The sequence below is a fragment of the Acanthochromis polyacanthus genome, chromosome 10, assembly GCF_021347895.1.
Source record: "Acanthochromis polyacanthus isolate Apoly-LR-REF ecotype Palm Island chromosome 10, KAUST_Apoly_ChrSc, whole genome shotgun sequence".
Lineage (NCBI taxonomy): Eukaryota > Metazoa > Chordata > Actinopteri > Pomacentridae > Acanthochromis > Acanthochromis polyacanthus.
This window is the reverse complement of record NC_067122.1, coordinates 28,633,093-28,651,656: the sequence shown is the minus strand read 5'-3', so window position 1 is coordinate 28,651,656 and position 18,564 is coordinate 28,633,093. Positions and strand designations below refer to the sequence as shown.

Sequence of the window (18,564 nt, the reverse complement as noted above, 5' to 3'; positions counted from 1 at the left end):
GTCCAGCAGGACCAGGCTCAGAGAGAGTGAACGTCTGCCTCCACTGGTCAGGGAGAGGGTAAAGGGGACGCAGAAAACAGATAAAAAGCATAGAGGAAGTGTAACATGCACCTCTACATACAGACATGTCTGCATAGGAAAAAACACAAACTATGAAAGAGAAAAGACAAAGTCAGTGAAATACAATGGTGGTGTAACAAATGTAGGAAGACACACACAGATCCCAGCAGTCTGGGTATAAGGGACACCTGAACAAAAAGGTAAATTCTAAATCTGAGCCTAAAATATAAAAGGGTGTCTGCTGCACGATCTCAGATTAAGAGCTGCTTGCAGCACAGAGGAGCTCTAGGAGCCACAGATATTTGGAAAGATGACACTAGCAGTAGGCCATATTGCTTCAAAATAAAAATTTTAATGATGACTGTGTAGCAACTGTAATGAGATCACTGAATTTAAAACATTGCACTACTGTGTGATTACAGTAATGTGTTACTTTGTAATGTGTCACTTCCAACAGTAATGGTATTGAATATTGTGTAGAGACACTCTGGAGCTTCTCTGTTGACAGTGAATAACAGAAAATTCCTCTTGGTCATACTGGTAATAGGTAACAGTGGCTCAGGTGGTAGAGCAGGTTCATTACTACAAAGGTATGCAAAAGTTTGGGCACCCCTGATAATTTTCAAGAGTTTCCTTTATAAATCACTGGTTGTTCGGATCAGCAATTTCAGTTAAATATATCCCATAGCAGACAAACACAGTGATATTTGAGAAGTGAAATGAAGTTTATAGGATTTACAGAAAGTGTGCAATAATTATTTAAACTAAAGTAGACAGGTGCATAAATTTGGGCACCCTTGTTGTTTTATTGATTTGAATACCTTTAGCACTAATTACTGCACACAAAATTTGCTTGGTAAGCTCACTGACCTACATACACAGGTGAAGCCAGTCATGAGAAAGGGTATTTAAGGTGTCCAATTGCAAGTTGTTCTCCTCTTTACATCTTCTCTGAAGGCGATATGGGAGCCTCAAAACAACTGTCAAATGACCTGAAAGCAAAGATTGTTCAACATCATGGTTTAGGGGAAGGATAGAAAAAGCTAGCTCAGAGATTTCAGCTGTCAGTTTCCACTGTGAGGAACATAGTGAGGAAATGGAAGACCACAGGCACAGTTCTAGTTAAGGCCCGGAGTGGCAGGCCAAGAAAAATGTCAGATGAGCAGAGGCGAAGGATGGTGAGAACAGTCAAACGCAACCCACAGACCAGCTCCAAAGACCTACAACATGATCTTGTTGCAGATGGTGTCACTGTGCATCGTTCAGCTATTCAGCGCACCTTGCACAAGGGGATGCTGTATGGGAGAGTAATGCATAACAAGCCTTTTCTGCGCACATCCACAAACAGAGTCACTTGAGGTATGCTAAAGCACATTTGGACAAGCCAGCTTCATTTTGGAATAAGGTGCTGTGGACTGATGAACCTAAAATTGAGTTATTTGGACATACAGTGCCTTGTGAAAGTATTCGACCCCTTTGAACTTTTCAACCTTTCGCCACATTTCAGGCTTCAAACAAAGATATAAAATTCTAATTTTTTGTCAAGAATCAACAACAAGTGGGACACAATCATGAAGTGGAATGAAATTTATTGGATATTTTAAACTTTAACAAATAAAAACCTGAAAAGTGGGGCGTGCAATATTATTTGGCCCCCTTGCATTAATACTTTGTAGCGCCACTTTTTGCTGCAATTACAGCTGCAAGTCGCTTGGGGTATGTCTCTATCATTTTTGCACATCGAGAGACTGAAATTCTTGCCCATTCTTCCTTGCAAAACAGCTCGAGCTCAGTGAGGTTGGATGGAGAGCGTTTGTGAACAGCAGTCTTCAGCTCTGCCCACAGATTCTCGATTGGATTCAGGTCTGGACTTTGACTTGGCCATTCTAACACCTGGATACGTTTATTTGTGAACCATTCCATTGTAGATTTGGCTTTATGTTTTGGATCATTGTCCTGTTGGAAGATAAATCTCCGTCCCAGTCTCAGGTCTTTTGCAGACTCCAACAGGTTTTCTTCCAGAATGGTCCTGTATTTGGCTCCATTCATCTTCCCATCAGTTTTAACCATCTTCCCTGTCCCTGCTGAAGAAAAGCAGGCCCAAACCATGAGGCTGCCACCACCACGTTTGACAGTGGGGATGGTGTGTTCAGGGTGATGAGCTGTGTTGCTTTTACACCAAACATATCGTTTTGCATTGTGGCCAAAAAGTTCGATTTTGGTTTCATCTGACCAGAGCACCTTCTTCCACATGTTTGGTGTGTCTCCCAAGTGGCTTGTGGCAAACTTTAAACGAGACTTTTTATGGATATCTTTGAGAAATGGCTTTCTTCTTGCCACTCTTCCATAAAGGCCAGATTTGTGCAGTGTACGACTGATTGTTGTCCTATGGACAGACTCTCCCACCTCAGCTGTAGATCTCTGCAGTTCATCCAGAGTGATCATGGGCCTCTTTGCTGCATCTCTGATCAGTCTTCTCCTTGTTCGAGGTGAAAGTTTAGAGGGACGCCCGGGTCTTGGTAGATTTGCAGTGGTCTGATACTCCTTCCATTTCAATATGATTGCTTGCACAGGGCTCCTTGAGATGTTTAAAGCTTGGGAAATCTTTTTGTATCCAAATCCGGCTTTAAACTTCTCCACAACAGTATCTCGGACCTGCCTGGTGTGTTCCTTGGTCTTCATGATGCTCTCTGCACTTTAAACAGAACCCTGAGACTATCACAGAGCAGGTGCATTTATACGGAGACTTGATTACACACAGGTGGATTCTATTTATCATCATCAGTCATTTAGGACAACATTGGATCATTCAGAGATCCTCACTGAACTTCTGGAGTGAGTTCGCTGCACTGAAAGTAAAGGGGCCGAATAATATTGCACACCCCACTTTTCAGGTTTTTATTTGTTAAAAAAGTATAAAATATCCAATAAATTTCATTCCACTTCACGATTGTGTCCCAATTGTTGTTGATTCTTGACAAAAAATTAAAATTTTATATCTTTATGTTGGAAGCCTGAAATGTGGTGAAAGGTTGAAAAGTTCAAAGGGGCCGAATACTTTCACAAGGCACTGTAACAAGGGGCGGTATGCATGGCGGATGAAGAACACAGCATTCCAAGACAAACTATTGCTACCCACAGTAAAATTTGGTGGTGGTTCCATCATGCTGTGGGGCTGTGTGGCCAGTGCAGGTACTGGAAATCTTGTTAAAGTTGAAGGTCGCATGAATTCCAGTCAGTATCAACAGATTCTTGCCAACAATGTTCAAGAATCAGTGACAAAGTTGAAGTTGCGCCGGGGCTGGATACTTCAACAAGACAATGACCCTAAACACTGTTCAAATTCTACTAAGGCAGAGGAACAAGTACAACGTTCTGGAATGGCCATCTCAGTCCCCAGACCTGAATATTATTGAAAATCTGTGGTGTGATGTAAAGCAGGCTGTCCATACTCAGAAACCATCAAACCTGACTGAACTGGAGATGTTTTGTAAAGAAGAATGGTCAAAGATACCTTCAAACAGAATCCAGATCCTCATTGGAAGCTATAGGAAGCATTTAGAGGCTTTTATTTCTGCAAAAGGAGGATCTACTAAATATTGATGTAATTTTTCTGTTGGGGTGCCTAAATTTATGCACCTGCCTACTTTTGCTTAAATAACTAATGCACACTTTGTGTAAATCCTATAAACTTCATTTCATTTCTCAAATATCACTGTGTTTGTCTGCTATATGATATATTTAACTGAAATTGCTGATCCGAACAACCAGTGATTTATAAAGGGAAATCTTGAAAATTATCAGGGGTGCCCAAAATTTGCATACCACTGTATATGCATCGTTGGTTGTTCAATCCCTGGCCTCTTCATCTGCCGAATTGTCCTCGGGCAAGATACTGATGCCATGGCACCAAAATGCAATTCTCTGTACAATGTCCCAGTATGAGCTATTTTTGTTTGTTTGTTCTGTAAGAATGTTAAAATCTATTTGGTCAGGTCCAAGTTAAAGGTGAGGAGAAGTCATGGGTGCTGCTAACTACACTATGTGTCTAAACTCACTTATGCCAAGATATAAGGTGATGACAACAGATTGTATTGGTGTTGTTGATGTTTCTCTTTACAAGCCTTCATGTAACACTGATCTGCTCCCTCAATCATTTTTTGTGCTTTTGTAGAAATGTAGCACTGTCAATCTGCATAAATGCAAGTGCATTTCTACATTTTGTATGTGTCCTACAATAAGAACATTATTATCATTATGTCATATATGTACACATCCATCCATGTGTAAATTGTGTACAACTGCATATATCACCCATCTCATCCCATATCCACTGTTTATAATGTTCAGAACGTTGATAGGGTGTATATATTGTATATATGCTTCATCTCATATCTCACCCATCATTTATACTGTTGTTACTCTTCGTTCTGTATATATACTGCATATATCTCACATACAACTGTACTTTTCATACTGTTTTGTTCTTGAATTTCCCCCAGAGGATGAATAAAGTCTATCTATCTATCTATCTATCTATCTATCTATCTATCTATCTATCTATCTATCTATCTATCTATCTATCTATCCATCTATCCATCTATCTATCTATCTGTAACTATTGCACTCTACTGCTGCTTTTGCACTTCTGCTTAGACGCCAAACTGCATTTCGTTGTCTTGGTACTCTGTGTAATGACAATAAATTTGAATCTAATGTAATCTAATTATGCCATATCTTTAAATTTATTTCTGTCTTTTTTCTTTGTATTTCTTGTTCAGCTTCTTAATGTGTTCCATTGGTATGTAAGTGCTCTGTAACATATAGAGGGATGATTAAAATCGGTTTTATCATCATTTTTGCTACAGTTCTTGTGTCTTTTCCACATCTGTCAGAACAGCTCTCCACGCGGCGGGGCTGACCTCCTGCTGCTCCTGTGATTGACTGCTTTCGCACATGCGCAGAGCAGAGCGGAGGTACAGTAGAGCCGCAGTCCGGAAGAGACAGAAGGAGCGTCTGGCAGTCGCCCGCGTCCATGTGTGTGCAGACATAAGGGTGAAGAGTCCGTGAAGAACAACCCCGAAGATACGTCCGAGTCTCCTCCAGCTGAGAAGACAGAAGTTTAACCGGCAGGGAGCGACGCGGACATGGCGACATCCAGCCCCTGTGTTGTGGTGAGTTTCCCCGGAGTGAAATCCGAGACGGAGAGGGTCGGAGATTACCTCTGCGTGCCCACCGGAATAACACACTGTACGTGGGTTCACCATGTTAGCTAAAGACACAGTGAAGGCCGCTAGTTACCTGCCGGTGTGGTTCTCATCTTTGCTAGACGTGAAGGTGAAGATAAACGTGTGTTTTATCACAGCAGCGTGGCCTGTGGCTATGGAGACAGACACGCGCTCTACCGTTAGTGACGTAAGAGATGTTTCTTTCTCTTTTCTTTTTGTTGATGGATGGACTCCTAAAAATCTTACGAGTTTCATGGATACAGCTTGTATTAAAGTAGTTACACGATAATAAAGCACACAATTACAGCCGGAACCACGAGCCACAAATGAGGGGTCGTGTTTCGAGCGCGCCATTCTTCGTTATGGACTACAAATAACAGTACAAGCTATTGTGTTTATGTGTGTAACTGTGGTAAATTACTGCTGACAGCCTGGTCCAGACCTGGGTCACAACACTACTTTCAATGGAAGGTGTGAGTGTAGTTTGATTGTCAATCCACAGCATGATTAGCTCACACACTCGACATATATAGCAATATCATTTGCAATTTTGCTTTATCAATATTTATTTATTTATTTATTTTAACAAACTCAAGGTCCATACAAAAGAACAAATAAATAGTATGTTAATTATCAGTTATTGTATTGTCTTCTGAGCTATAGCAAACACAAGGATGTCCTTCAAAATTATTGAGCTCTATGTTGTTTTTGTTCTTGTGATCACTTAAAAGAAGATTCCAACGTGCATCCAAAGGTCAAAAATCAAAACAAAACTCTTAGTTTTGTGTCCTAAAACGCTATTGGGAGCAAGAATGCATGTTAAATCTATATTATTCAACTCTAAATGAGCTGTTTCATTGTGCTCACTGATTGTGTTCTCGATGGAAAATCAAATAAATTGCACCATCTGGCAAATGAATGAGATTTAGCGGAGTTAACAATCTGAAGAGAACGCGCATAAAAAGATTAAAAAGGGTTTTGTTGGCGTCATGAACAATTTGTATCAAAGAATGGATGCCTAAAAATTACATTTGTGTTGTGAATGTGACACCGTAGACAGAAGAAGGGTTCTGGTTGTGTCAGTTTAACCTTCTGTGAATTGAAATATCAGTATTTTAGATTGAGAAATGTGCCACACAGAAATGTTTGACGTATTTTCTCTGTAAGTATTGATCTTATTGCCGTTTGAGCACCGGGCCTTATCTCAGAGGGTCTGTGTGTATTTTGTAATATGTAATGTACTTGGCCATGCTTCAAGGAACCCTTACACTGGAATTTGTAAATAAATAACTCTTGCCCCATTTACCAAAACATGGCCAGCACTTGTGATTAATTGTGATTGGCTCTGGCAGAAACATTTGCTGGCACAGATAGTGAAGCTGAGTGCACATTTTGCTAAAACATTACTTAAACACAGTGGAGAGTCTCATCTCCTGTATTATATTTCAAGTGAAACTGCACTGAGGCATTGCCAAACATAGACTTAGCCAGCTCAGATTGTAGTCATCATCATTCCTTTGACCTCACGTTAATTCACTGGGTTGTTTTCAGTGTTTTCGTCTGCCGCTGTGTATCTGCAGTCATCATCTGTAACTGAAAGACTTTAGACCAAACAGATGCCCTGTTTTTTGTTTTGTTTTGTTTTGTTTTCCAGTTTGGCAGACATAAAGGAAAAAGCTTCATTCCAGCTCTACCACATGTGACATGCAGACAATATTATCCCCTCTCTCTTTAATAAAGATTTTGTTGACTTGAAAAAAATTCTGCACTGTTAAAAAACACTGTCTCTGCTGTGGTCTGTCCCATCATTTCCACAACCCCCCCAAGCCCTTCACCAGCTGTCACATGATACCAGTTATGCTATTTGGGTTCTTGTGGCATGCCGGTTGAACTACAGCACATAATTGGGTTTGACAAAATGTAATAAAAGCTGACTGTTTGCTGGATGATGATGCTATTTGGACCAAATGTTTACCTGGAAGAACCTCCTGGAGCCACTAAGGAAGGATTCACTCACGCTTTAATGAGTTCTAAAGTGGAAAAATCTAACTTTCGAGGAATTCTAGTTGAGTGTTTCCTACAGATTTCTGGTCGCTCGCTAATCTGTACAGAATAGAGGTGGCTGTTTGATGTGTGACTTGCAGCAGATGACTGCCTGAGGCAGTAAAGCACATGGGAACGTAGACCACCATTAACCGTGTCCTCTTTACCTCTTACTGCCCTGTGTCAGATGAATGACCCGTGTCCCTTGTTACATAATAATAATAATACACCCGCCCCCCTCCCGAGACTTTTCTTCAACCCCTTTGTGCTGTGTTTTATTCCAGATCAGCGATGAGGAGCAGGGTTATGACTTGGATCTGTTCTGCATCCCAAAGCACTACGCTGCTGACCTGGAGAAGGTCTACATCCCACATGGACTCATCTTGGACAGGTGGGTTGTCACATTCAGTCAAACTTTATTTATATCACACTTTTCATACAAATAAAATGCAACACAAAGTGCTTTACAGATGAAAGTAATAAAATGCAATAAAACAGCGCCCGTATAGCTCATCGGGTTAAGCAGGCGACCCATGTACAGGGGCTGGTCTCCGACGCAGCGGCCTGGGTTCGATTCTTGCCCGCGGCCCTTTGCTGCATTTCTTCCTCCTACTCTTCTTCCCATTTCCTGTCACTCTTCACTGAGACTATCACAATAAAAAGGCAAAATTTTTTATTTTTTTTTAAATGCAATAAAACAATACAAACAGTCCCCCGCCCACAACATCATGTTATAAATGAATGGCTCAAAGACATATAAATTGAGGAAATGCAGTCCTAAATCACACATGCAATGAGGAAATACCTGAACTAAAAAACAGAACTGGACACTATTTCAAATTTAACTGCATGTTGTTTACTAAGTGATCATGTTATTTTCTGGTGTCTTAAAAAGTGACATATTACAATTGTCAGTCTGTTAACCCATTTAATCCCAATTTTTTTCCCGCAAAATAAGTGCATGTATTTTACTCCTTAGACTTCCCTAACACATAATATGTATGAAGTTTTGCATTTTATGTTGGTTTTGTTCGTGCAAATGTAGCTTTTATATTCGGCAACAATTGTTACCGGTGGGAAACCACATAGTCTAAATTTACAGAAATTCTTCAGTTTGACCTATTTACACACTTTAAAAAAAGGAAGATTAACACTAATATGTGTAATATATTATAACTAGGTATGGTTATAAATGTGTTCACAACTTTATGAGATACATAAAGATACCATGGCAGTGCATACTGAAGAGAACTAAAATTGACAACATTGTAATTACTGCATTTCACTGTCTCATAAAACAGTTAAATAACCATAGAGCTAACAGTGTTTGATCTTACAAAATAAGAACTGACCATAGTTTACAAATATAAAATAAATTCACACTGTGGCAGTAGCTTAGATTGACTCTTTACTGAACACTGAAATCATAGCCAGAAGATGAGTGTACGTAATGTTTTCATGCAACTGATAGCTGTTTTGTTTATGGCATCATCTTGTGAACAGCCTTAGAGTTAGAGGATCCATCAGCAGGAACAAATCAACAGGGTCTGCTTTAGTTTTTTTCATGCTGTCTGTTGTAGTTCCTCTATGGGTCACAAAATCTGGTTTATTGGATGGACTATGTATTGACTATGTATGTATGTATTGGACTATGGATTGTGCGCACAGCAACAAATGTTGCTGTTATGATCAAAAGGTGCATGCAGGCATAAAATTCTCATTATCTATCAGTAGTAGACCCTTTCAAAAATTTCTGTACAAAATATCTCAGTTTTATCTGTTAATTAAGGCATTTAAATAAATTATTCTTGTACAAGTTTGAGGCAGACATCTCCTTCCGTCCGTGCACACAGTAAGTAAAGAAGCCTAGTCATGTGACCATTCACACCAGTTACATGACATTGATGCAATTTAGAGGAGACAACTTTTCCTTTTATTTTAAAACTAGTATTAGCTGTCCAAAGCCAAAACAACACTTTTAGAGAATAAAAATTAAAAGAAAAATGAGCGACAACAATTATTGCCAGTGGGATTAAATGGGTTAAGTTGCACTTCAGTAAATGCCAGTGAGCGGTGTATTGGCAGTTCAGAGATTCACTGTTAGTTCAGATAGGGGTGCTACAGCACTGTTCTTTGGTGAAGTAATTTCTATACGTTAGTTACCTTTTATTTTTCTTACTTGTTAAACATCGACCCCTAGACAAGTTCACTTTTGGTTATGTTGGGTTCTTCTATTTCTGTAGCACACGTTTTCTTTTGCATTTAACTACCTCACTTTTTGTTACCCCTACTATGTACACCTTTCTTTCAAAATAAGTTACAGCCTGTCACTCTATAGTTCAGCTTGGTGTTACGTTCTTTGTTACCACCCAACTACTGTAGACAGCCAGCTTGTAGCAGAGTACCTCATCTCTTCTTTTCTATTTTCATTTGTGACTTTTATGTAGATAACTGTTTGACTTTGTGTTGTTTGTTGGGCTGGGCGCTGGGCATTAATGCGTTAATTAATAAATACTGACAATTTTTTTATTGTACATTAACATAGTTCTTTTTTAATCATTATTATTATTGTGAAAGTCCGTTGCTCATTGGCTCTGAATCCACAGATAGAATAACCATGGGTCACAGAAGGCTGAATGTTGATCAGGATTTGGGATTGATGTCATCACGTCAAACTAACAGTGGAGGGACAAAGAGAGATAAACTAAAACAAGACAAGCAAACAAATGCCACAGAGAAGTAGTTAGGTACAGACTGTATTCGGATTAGTATTGTGGAAGATGTCAGTCTGAAGAATGTGTTTAGGATCACAACGAATGACGGCACATATGAGCCTCAACCTGCATCACTAGTAGGCGACCCATTTACAGGACTATAGTCACCAAAGCATAGACTGTTTCTGTTGTTCCCTGATAAAAGAAAAATGTTTCTTTTCGTATCTGTGCAGAAAAGATAAGAATACAGATGTAACTTGCTGTTGCTGGGAAGGTTCCTGTTACAATGTTATGATTGAGGCTCTGGACTCTGAGGGTAAAACAAACCAGATAAAACGTTAATGCCCTGCTGTGGCAAATAGCTTTACTTTGATTTGATTTGATTACATTCATGTTTAGGATGAGATTTACAATAAATATTTTAACTGCTACTGTTTAAAGGCATAACAGCTGTTAAAAAGCACTTTGTTTAAAGTGTTTGCAAACCAAATGTTACTGTATTTTTGTTCATATAGCAGCACTTTCAAAATAAAAGTGCAGAAATTCATTATTTAAGTTTATGTATAACAATACGATTAACCACAATTTTTGCATTTTAGTTGTTGCCCAGCACGAGTTTTTTGAGTCATTTCTATAACTGTATCGTAGGTGTTAATACTGTACTTTCGGGTATGCTTTAGAAATGACAGTGTTGCTTGCTGACTCGAACAAAGAGGAAATGGGAACTCGTGCTGACTGTAGCAGAAAACTGAGCTGACTCTCTCCTCTCTTTCTTTCTCTCTCCCTCCCTCCCTCCCTCCCTCCCTCCCACGTGACCCCAGGACGGAGAGACTGGCAAGAGAGATCATGAAGGAAATGGGTGGACATCACATCGTCGCCCTCTGTGTGCTCAAAGGGGGCTACAAGTTTTTCGCAGACCTGCTTGATTACATCAAGGCCCTGAACAGGAACAGTGACCGATCCATCCCCATGACGGTGGACTTTATCCGCCTCAAGAGCTACTGCGTAATCCATCTGTTTTAATATACTTTTAAAAAAATAATAATTTACAGGTTTGATTACTAATATGTGCCACTTTTTGTTTGTATGTTTGAAGCGCACATTCACATGTTCACACTTTTCCACTGATCAACAGCTGGTGGTGCTAAGGAGCAAAACAAAAGCAGAAAAAATAAGGGTCAACCTGCCCACCACTTCTTGTGTGCTTACAATGTCCACAGCACCAGTAAATATATACATACGATGAGCAGGAGTTGTTTGAGTGCTCCCACACTGATTACAGTACTGTGATCTGCAGTAACGTGTAGGAAGGCCACAGTAGGAGGCAAATTGGTGGGCAAAGTGTGTTTATTTTGTTGTTTTAAAGTTTAGAAACATTTGTTTTTATATATCGATTTACAATTTGCTTTTTTTAAGTTTGAAGGTCAGTAAAGCTTTTGAAAAAATGCTTGCAACATTACAAAAACCTTTTTACACGTGGAAGAGTTGATTAATTGATTTAAGATAATACAATGAGGGAAACAAGCCACAGTGCACAGAGACATCCTGATCAGCTGCCTGACCTACTGCACCCACATGAAGCTGTTTATCTAAATGTAATGTTAAACAAGAAAAGCACTCAGAGGGTGCAGTACTCAGTCGTATCATTTCCAATGAAATCTGGAAAAAAAATTGTGGCAGAAATCACGGCACTATAGAAAGTGACCATTTAATACCGATGTACCCACAAAAAAAATGAAGTTGCGCTGAGCACAGATGCGTATTATGCATTTGTACGTGTACGGATACTAAATCGTATCATTTCCAATGGATATGTCCCGTTAAGTCCACAGCAGTCTATTTGTAGTAGGATTGCAGTCATGTGATCGTCAGTAGGCAGCTGACATAGTGTTCACTTGTTGTCATGGTTACAGTGACACTGCCACTATCTTGCAGTGATACAGAAATCTTTTACAAATCTGTGGATCCAGACTATAAGCTGCATCACTGCCAAAATCTCTTCACTTGGTCTTTGTGTCATTTCTGAGCTTCTCTGAAATTTTCGTACAAATCCATTCGTCCATTTTTGAGTAATGTTTCATACAGACAGACAGACAGATGTGCGCCGATCATCACATAACTCTGCTTTCCTTGGCGGAGTAAAAATAAATACAAATCTCCATTTAGGCTTCCACTTCACTCAGGAGATTAAAAATGGCAGCAGACAAAACTGCAGCCTTTATTGAATTAACACACAAATCAATCATACACTTCATATTTTATTATGTTTCCTAATTTGTTTTTCATCATCTGAGGTTTGCCTGAAGCTGAATTATGTTCAGTTGCGTCCTCCTTTTTTGCTACAGTTAATTGCACGACATATTATGAGAGCTACCAGCCACTTCTGTTTGGAGGCCACAGTTATCACATTTCAGAGGCTAATGAGTGTTTGGACACATCGGCGATGCTCGAAACCACAGTGCCTCATTTAAAAAAACAACTTTGCAAATGCAGAATGCAGTGTGCACGTCAGTGACCAACATATTTTGTCTACATTTGTTTTTTGACATGTAACGTGAAACATGCAGGCTCACTTTACTCTTCTCTCTTTCTGTCTTCACAGAACGACCAGTCAACAGGTGAAATCAAAGTAATCGGTGGAGATGACCTGTCTACTCTGACGGGGAAGGTGAGAATTGTGGAGAATGCAATGATTGTAACATAAAGCTGTTCAGCTGAAATGGCCATCAATATTAATAACCATCAACCCAAAGTTGAACTAACTCGAGTTAGCTTTATTGCTCTTTGTTTATGTCCTGTTCATTGTTGCCACTATTTTCATCATGAACAGATATTTTAAATGAACTGATAAAACAGTCAGAAATGTGTTTTTTGATTATAAAATACATGTTAGTTATGCTGTTTGCTTTCACAGAGTGATGAAGACAAAATTTCTAGATTATTTAGTGACTTATGTGGTCGCCTGTAGGACTGAGAAACAAAACAGTTCCTCTGTCAGCCAACATATGCGTATTTTTAAAGAAATATCTCCTTGTTTTGCTCCCTACCTCCGTCACTTATGGATCCCTCTTACAGATGTCATTCCCTGTTTAATGAAGACTCAACCACAGTCATGTCTCATTCCCATTGAGTTCAATACACACGTGGACAAAATTGTTGGTACCCCTCAGTTAAAGAAGGAAAAACCCACAATTCTCACTGAAATCACTTGAAACTCACAAAAGTAACAATAAATAAAAATGTATTGAAAATTAAATAATCAAAATCAGCCATCACTTTTGAATTGTTGATTAACATAATTATTTAAAAAAACAAACTAATGAAACAGGCCTGGACAAAAATGATGGTACCTCTATAAAAGATTGAAAACTATTTGACCAGAGTGACATGATTAACTCAGGTGTGTCATTTAATTGACATCACAGGTGTTTCCAAACTCATAATCAGTCAGTCTGCCTATTTAAAGGGAGACAAGTAGTCACCCTGCTGTTTGGTGAAAAGGTGTGTACCACACTGAACATGGACAACAGAAAGCGAAGGAGAGAATTGTCCCAGGACATCCGAAAAAAAATGATAGACAAACATCTTAAAGGTAAAGGCTATAAGACCATCTCTAAACAGCTTGAAGTTCCTGTGACAACAGTGGCTCATATTATTCAGAAGTTCAAGACCCACGGGACAGTAGCCAACCTCCCTGGACGTGGCCGCAAGAGGAAAATTGATGACAAATTGAAGAGACGGATCGTTGGAATTGTATCCAAAGAGCCCAGAGCAACCTCCAAAGAAATTAAAGGTGAACTCCAAGGCCAAGGTACATCAGTGTCAGATGGCACCATTCGTCGTTGTTTGAGCCAAAGTGGACTTCATGGGAGACGACCAAGGAGGACACCACTGCTGAAAAAAACTCATAAAAAAGCCAGACTGGAATTTGCAAAAATGCATGTTGACAAGCCACAAAGCTTGTGGGAGAATGTCCTTTGGACAGATGAGACCAAACTGGAGCTTTTTGGTAAGGCACATCAACTCTATGTACATAGACTCAAAAAGCAAGCATACGAAGAAAAGAACACTGTCCCTACGGTGAAACATGGAGGAGGCTCAGTAATGTTTTGGGGCTGCTTTGCTGCATCTGGCACAGGGTGTCTTGAAAGTGTGCAAGGTACGATGAAATCTGAAGACTATCAAGGCATTCTGGAGAGAAATGTGCTGCCTAGTGTCAGAAAGCTTGGTCTCAGTCGCAGGTCATGGGTCTTCCAACAGGACAACGATCCAAAACACACAGCCAAAAACACCCAAGAGTGGCTGAGAGAAAAGCGTTGGACTATTCTAAAGTGGCCTTCTATGAGCCCAGATCTGAATCCCATTGAACATATGTGGAAGGAGCTGAAACATGCCATTTGGAGAAGACACCCATCAAACCTGAGACAACTGGAGCTGTTTGCTCATGAGGAGTGGGCCAAAATACCTGTTGACAGCTGCAGAACGCTCATTGACAAATACAGAAATCGTTTAATTGCAGTGATTGCCTCAAAAGGTTGTGCAACAAAATATTAAGTTATGGGTACCATCATTTTTGTCCAGCCCTATTTCATTAGTTTGTTTTTTTAAATAATTATGTTAATCAACAATTCAAAAGTGATGGCTGATTTTGATTATTTAATTTTCAATAAATTTTTATTTATTGTTACTTTTGTGAGTTTCAAGTGATTTCAGTGAGAATTGTGGGTTTTTCCTTCTTTAACTGAGGGGTACCAACAATTTTGTCCACGTGTGTATTTGCTCTAATTAATTGTCCTTTCTTTTTTTTTCTACATAGAATGTCTTGATCGTGGAGGTATGTACAGATTTTTTTTTTTTATATATTAAACTAGGCGGCTTTTAATTCCCAGACCTCTGACATGAGCTTCCCTCGTCCTGTGTTTTAAGGATATTATCGACACAGGGAAGACGATGAAGACATTATTGCAACTCCTCAAACAGTACAATCCCAAAATGGTTAAAGTAGCAAGGTAATGTACATATGCAAAATACTGTTACAGCTGTTGGTCTGTGTGATTGAATGTACTTTCACTGAAAAACTGTGATAAATAATAGTAATATTAATAAAATGTTGATAATCTTGTCGGTGTTTATCCTCAGTTTGCTGGTGAAGAGAACACCGAGGAGTGTTGGCTACCGACCAGACTGTGAGTCTAAGCCCAGAAAATATTAAACAGACTTGAGTTTAATTAGTTCAGTATAGTGTTTGTGACAAACTATAGTTGCAAAATTTTGTCATTTCGAACTAGGATGTGCGTACTTTAATGCAGGGGTGTCAAACTCCTTTTAGTTCAGGGGCCACATACATCCCAATTGGATCTCAAGTTGGCCGGACCAGTAAAATCAGAGCAAAGCAACCTATAAATAACAACAACTCCAAATTTTTACTTTGTTTTAGTGCAAAAAAATACATTCTGAAAATACTCATATTTAAGGAATTATCTTGATTAATTTAAAAATAACAACAATAATGTTGAATTTTACAGTATCAGTGCAGTGGGATTAAACATGTTAAATTTAATTGTACAATGTCATGTTACACGCAAAATAACCTATACCTAAGTTATTTTAGTCTGTTAGATAAGGTCTTAATTTGTATGTGTATGTTCTAATTACATGTATGCATTGCAAATGGGTGTCAACATGTCATGATATCTACAGGTATGGCTCTAAACTAGACCTTGTGACACAAAAAGGGCATGACACTTTTTGAAGGTAGTCACCTTTAACAACTAACATTTCAAAAAGAACAAAATATACATAATACTACCATTGGAATGACTACTAATACTTGTATCCCAATTTAAAGTACTGAAAAGCAAAAAACGATTTTGACATTACCCGTGCCATTTTGAGTAAGAATATCTCAGTAACTACAAATATAACCCTGCTGCTTTTCTGTACAGTGATAGAAGACAGATGGAACTGTCTTGTAGAAAAATTTTGGGTCTCTGGTACCTGTCCCACACTAAGATTTTTGCCACCAAAAATAGCCAATTAAAAATCTCGTCCAACTTTGGGAGCTCATATTTTCCAAACTGAGGTACCTAGAAAGCTCCAGTTTGCTAAGTTATCACACAAGTTTGTGTAGAATGGAACCCAGGGGTGTTAGAACACTTCTGTGTAGTATTTCTAGTACTTTTAAGGTCCCAAACCCCACTCGTGAGTAGGTTTTTCTTAATTTTTAGCATTTTTATCAAGCCCCCACGGCCTGCAGAGTGTAGGGAAACACCTGGGGATGTTTGTGGGGCACTAGCTACATGCAGAGGCCTTGTTTACCAACTTACAGCTCTCTGGTATGTCTAGAGGCTGAGAAATAACCACGTAAAGATGCAAATAAAACCCTGGCGAGGCTTTTATAGCCCAAATTCTGAAAATTTCAGACCCCCACAACTCAGAAACTATTTGAGCTACAGGCCTACAATTTTGCATAGAAAGTGCTTTTGTGACTGTCTAATGGCATGCAAATTTAGGACTAATTTGAAAATGGTGTGGCAACCACCATTTGGTCAAACCACACGGAATGACCCAGGTGAAACGTCTTCAAGGAACTTTCTTAAAGTCCAGTGGATTGATTTAAACAACTTTGGATAAACAGTCTAGTATTTTACTTTGTGATCAAAGCAACTTGTCATGGTCTAGTTAATCAAACTAAAGTGGTAAAAAAAAAAAACTATAAAGTGTGCTTCTTTCTGTAGGCTGCAAAGCACACTTCCATTCATTAACCCTATTGCAAGTTATTGGAAAAAATGTTTTGAGAAAGATATTGAAGCACTTTAAGGATTACATTTATTTTTTTTAGAGTATAATCAGGTTACATAGTGAGGTAAAGATTATAAATTTATAGTTTTACTAATTTACAATCTGCAGTTAATGTGTTCTTTGTCATTTTTACACTTTGAGGGCTGGATTGGACCCTCTGGAGGGCCGGTTTTGGCCTGCAGGCCGCATGTTTAACACCTAGGATGTTAAACATGTCAAAGCCAAGGATAAGAAACTCATTTATTCACATTTATTGTTTGTTTTTTTTCTTTTTCACAGTTGTAGGATTTGAGGTTCCTGACAAATTTGTGGTTGGATACGCACTAGACTACAACGAGTACTTTAGAGATCTAAATGTAAGTATTTCAGATCAATAAAGAAAAATTACTTAAGCAGCTTTTATAGTTTTCTTCAAACAGTATGTGTCTTTGTGTTAATATTAGGTCAGATTAATGCAAAATCCAGTCAAACAAATGATGTAAATCAATAATAAGATGCTCTGTTTCTGTTTCAGCATATCTGCGTCATTAGTGAAACAGGGAAGGAGAAGTACAAGGCATGAAGAGCCCTCTGTAACACTTTTAAATGTATGGTTTTATCATTTCATTTTGCTGTTCATTTTATATTTTATTACTTCACTTTATGTGATAAGAAGATGCTCAGCCTGCTCAGGGTCCCTGAGGATACACTGATAAAGTGATAATCCTGCTTCTCTGTTTTAGTGGCCACACGTACTGGATTCACCTTTTCTCTATCGATTGCCTTAGAGACAACACATCTGGGTTAAACTGCATGGAGCTCAGCTTCACCTGAACTTAGTTTAGTGCTTTTATTCTCCCACGCTCATTAGTTGTTTTTTTTTAGCTGTGGAGGAATTTATTTAGAGCAATGCTGCTAGCTGAAAGTACAAGATCACAATTTTTGTGCTACTATAAAATTTCCACAATCCTATTTTATGCAATATTCCTGTGAATGTCATTGTTATTTCACCTGGGACCCTCAGTGGCTGTTTAATGGGGACTTATAAAGAGGGTGTTACATTTTCCTGAAGTCTCTATGTATATTTTGGGACGAAACATAACTTTTCTATTGGCCTGTGTTGTGTGATATGGTTTTCTTCAGATACACTGTGTAGAAAGGTAACATGAGTGTCGGCTGCTTTCCCTAATTAAACACACATTGGTGTCCTGAAGATGAAATATCATCTTATGTATGAGTGTTACTGATATGTGTGTCCAACCAAAAGCTTTAGATGCATCCACTTTCTTTGTAAAAGAATCCTTCTAATGCTGAAAAACATGATCTGAGTGTAAAGTTATTCAATCATATGTTTGAAATCTGTATCAAACTATCAATGAATTACATGTGTAATTTAACTACTCCCTCCCCCTTTTGTCAATTTTCACCAAAAGAAATGTGCACATTTACTAATTCTGTAATCCTGAACTTTGCAGCACCGGCCATTAAATGTTCTAATCCCTCCTCCTGTGACGAGTGAATGTTACTACTAAGTTTTGTCTTCAATTTAACTCCAAATATTTGGAGGATTTAAATAATTTCTGTCCAAATTGTGGTAAAACTACTGAGAAGTGCAGCTTTGATAGATAGATAAATACATAGATAACGTGTCCTCAGAAAAGAATTCAGTGATTTGATTTGTGTTTTGCATCATGTCTAGGACTGGAAAGAAGTATTTTTTTTCAAGAATCGAATCAGCT

At 38.7% G+C, this 18,564-nt stretch overlaps 1 protein-coding gene across 2 annotated transcripts; it reads left to right on the top strand.

The window, feature by feature from the left end:
* Window positions 1-5,021: 5,021 nt before the first annotated feature.
* On the top strand, window positions 5,022-18,328 carry hprt1 (hypoxanthine phosphoribosyltransferase 1). 2 transcript variants are annotated; one of them, XM_022202964.2, is made up of 10 exons: window positions 5,022-5,234; window positions 7,616-7,722; window positions 10,867-11,050; window positions 12,648-12,713; window positions 14,862-14,879; window positions 14,972-15,054; window positions 15,185-15,231; window positions 17,126-17,202; window positions 17,361-17,433; window positions 17,569-18,328. In XM_022202964.2, exons 1-9 carry the CDS (start codon window positions 5,208-5,210, stop codon window positions 17,406-17,408), a joined length of 657 nt encoding a protein of 218 aa, XP_022058656.1. In that variant the 5' UTR covers window positions 5,022-5,207; the 3' UTR covers window positions 17,409-17,433; window positions 17,569-18,328. The 2 variants fall into 2 exon arrangements, with proteins under 2 accessions (XP_022058656.1, XP_022058655.1); XM_022202963.2 differs by having other exon boundaries at window positions 17,361-18,328.
* Window positions 18,329-18,564: the final 236 nt, after the last annotated feature.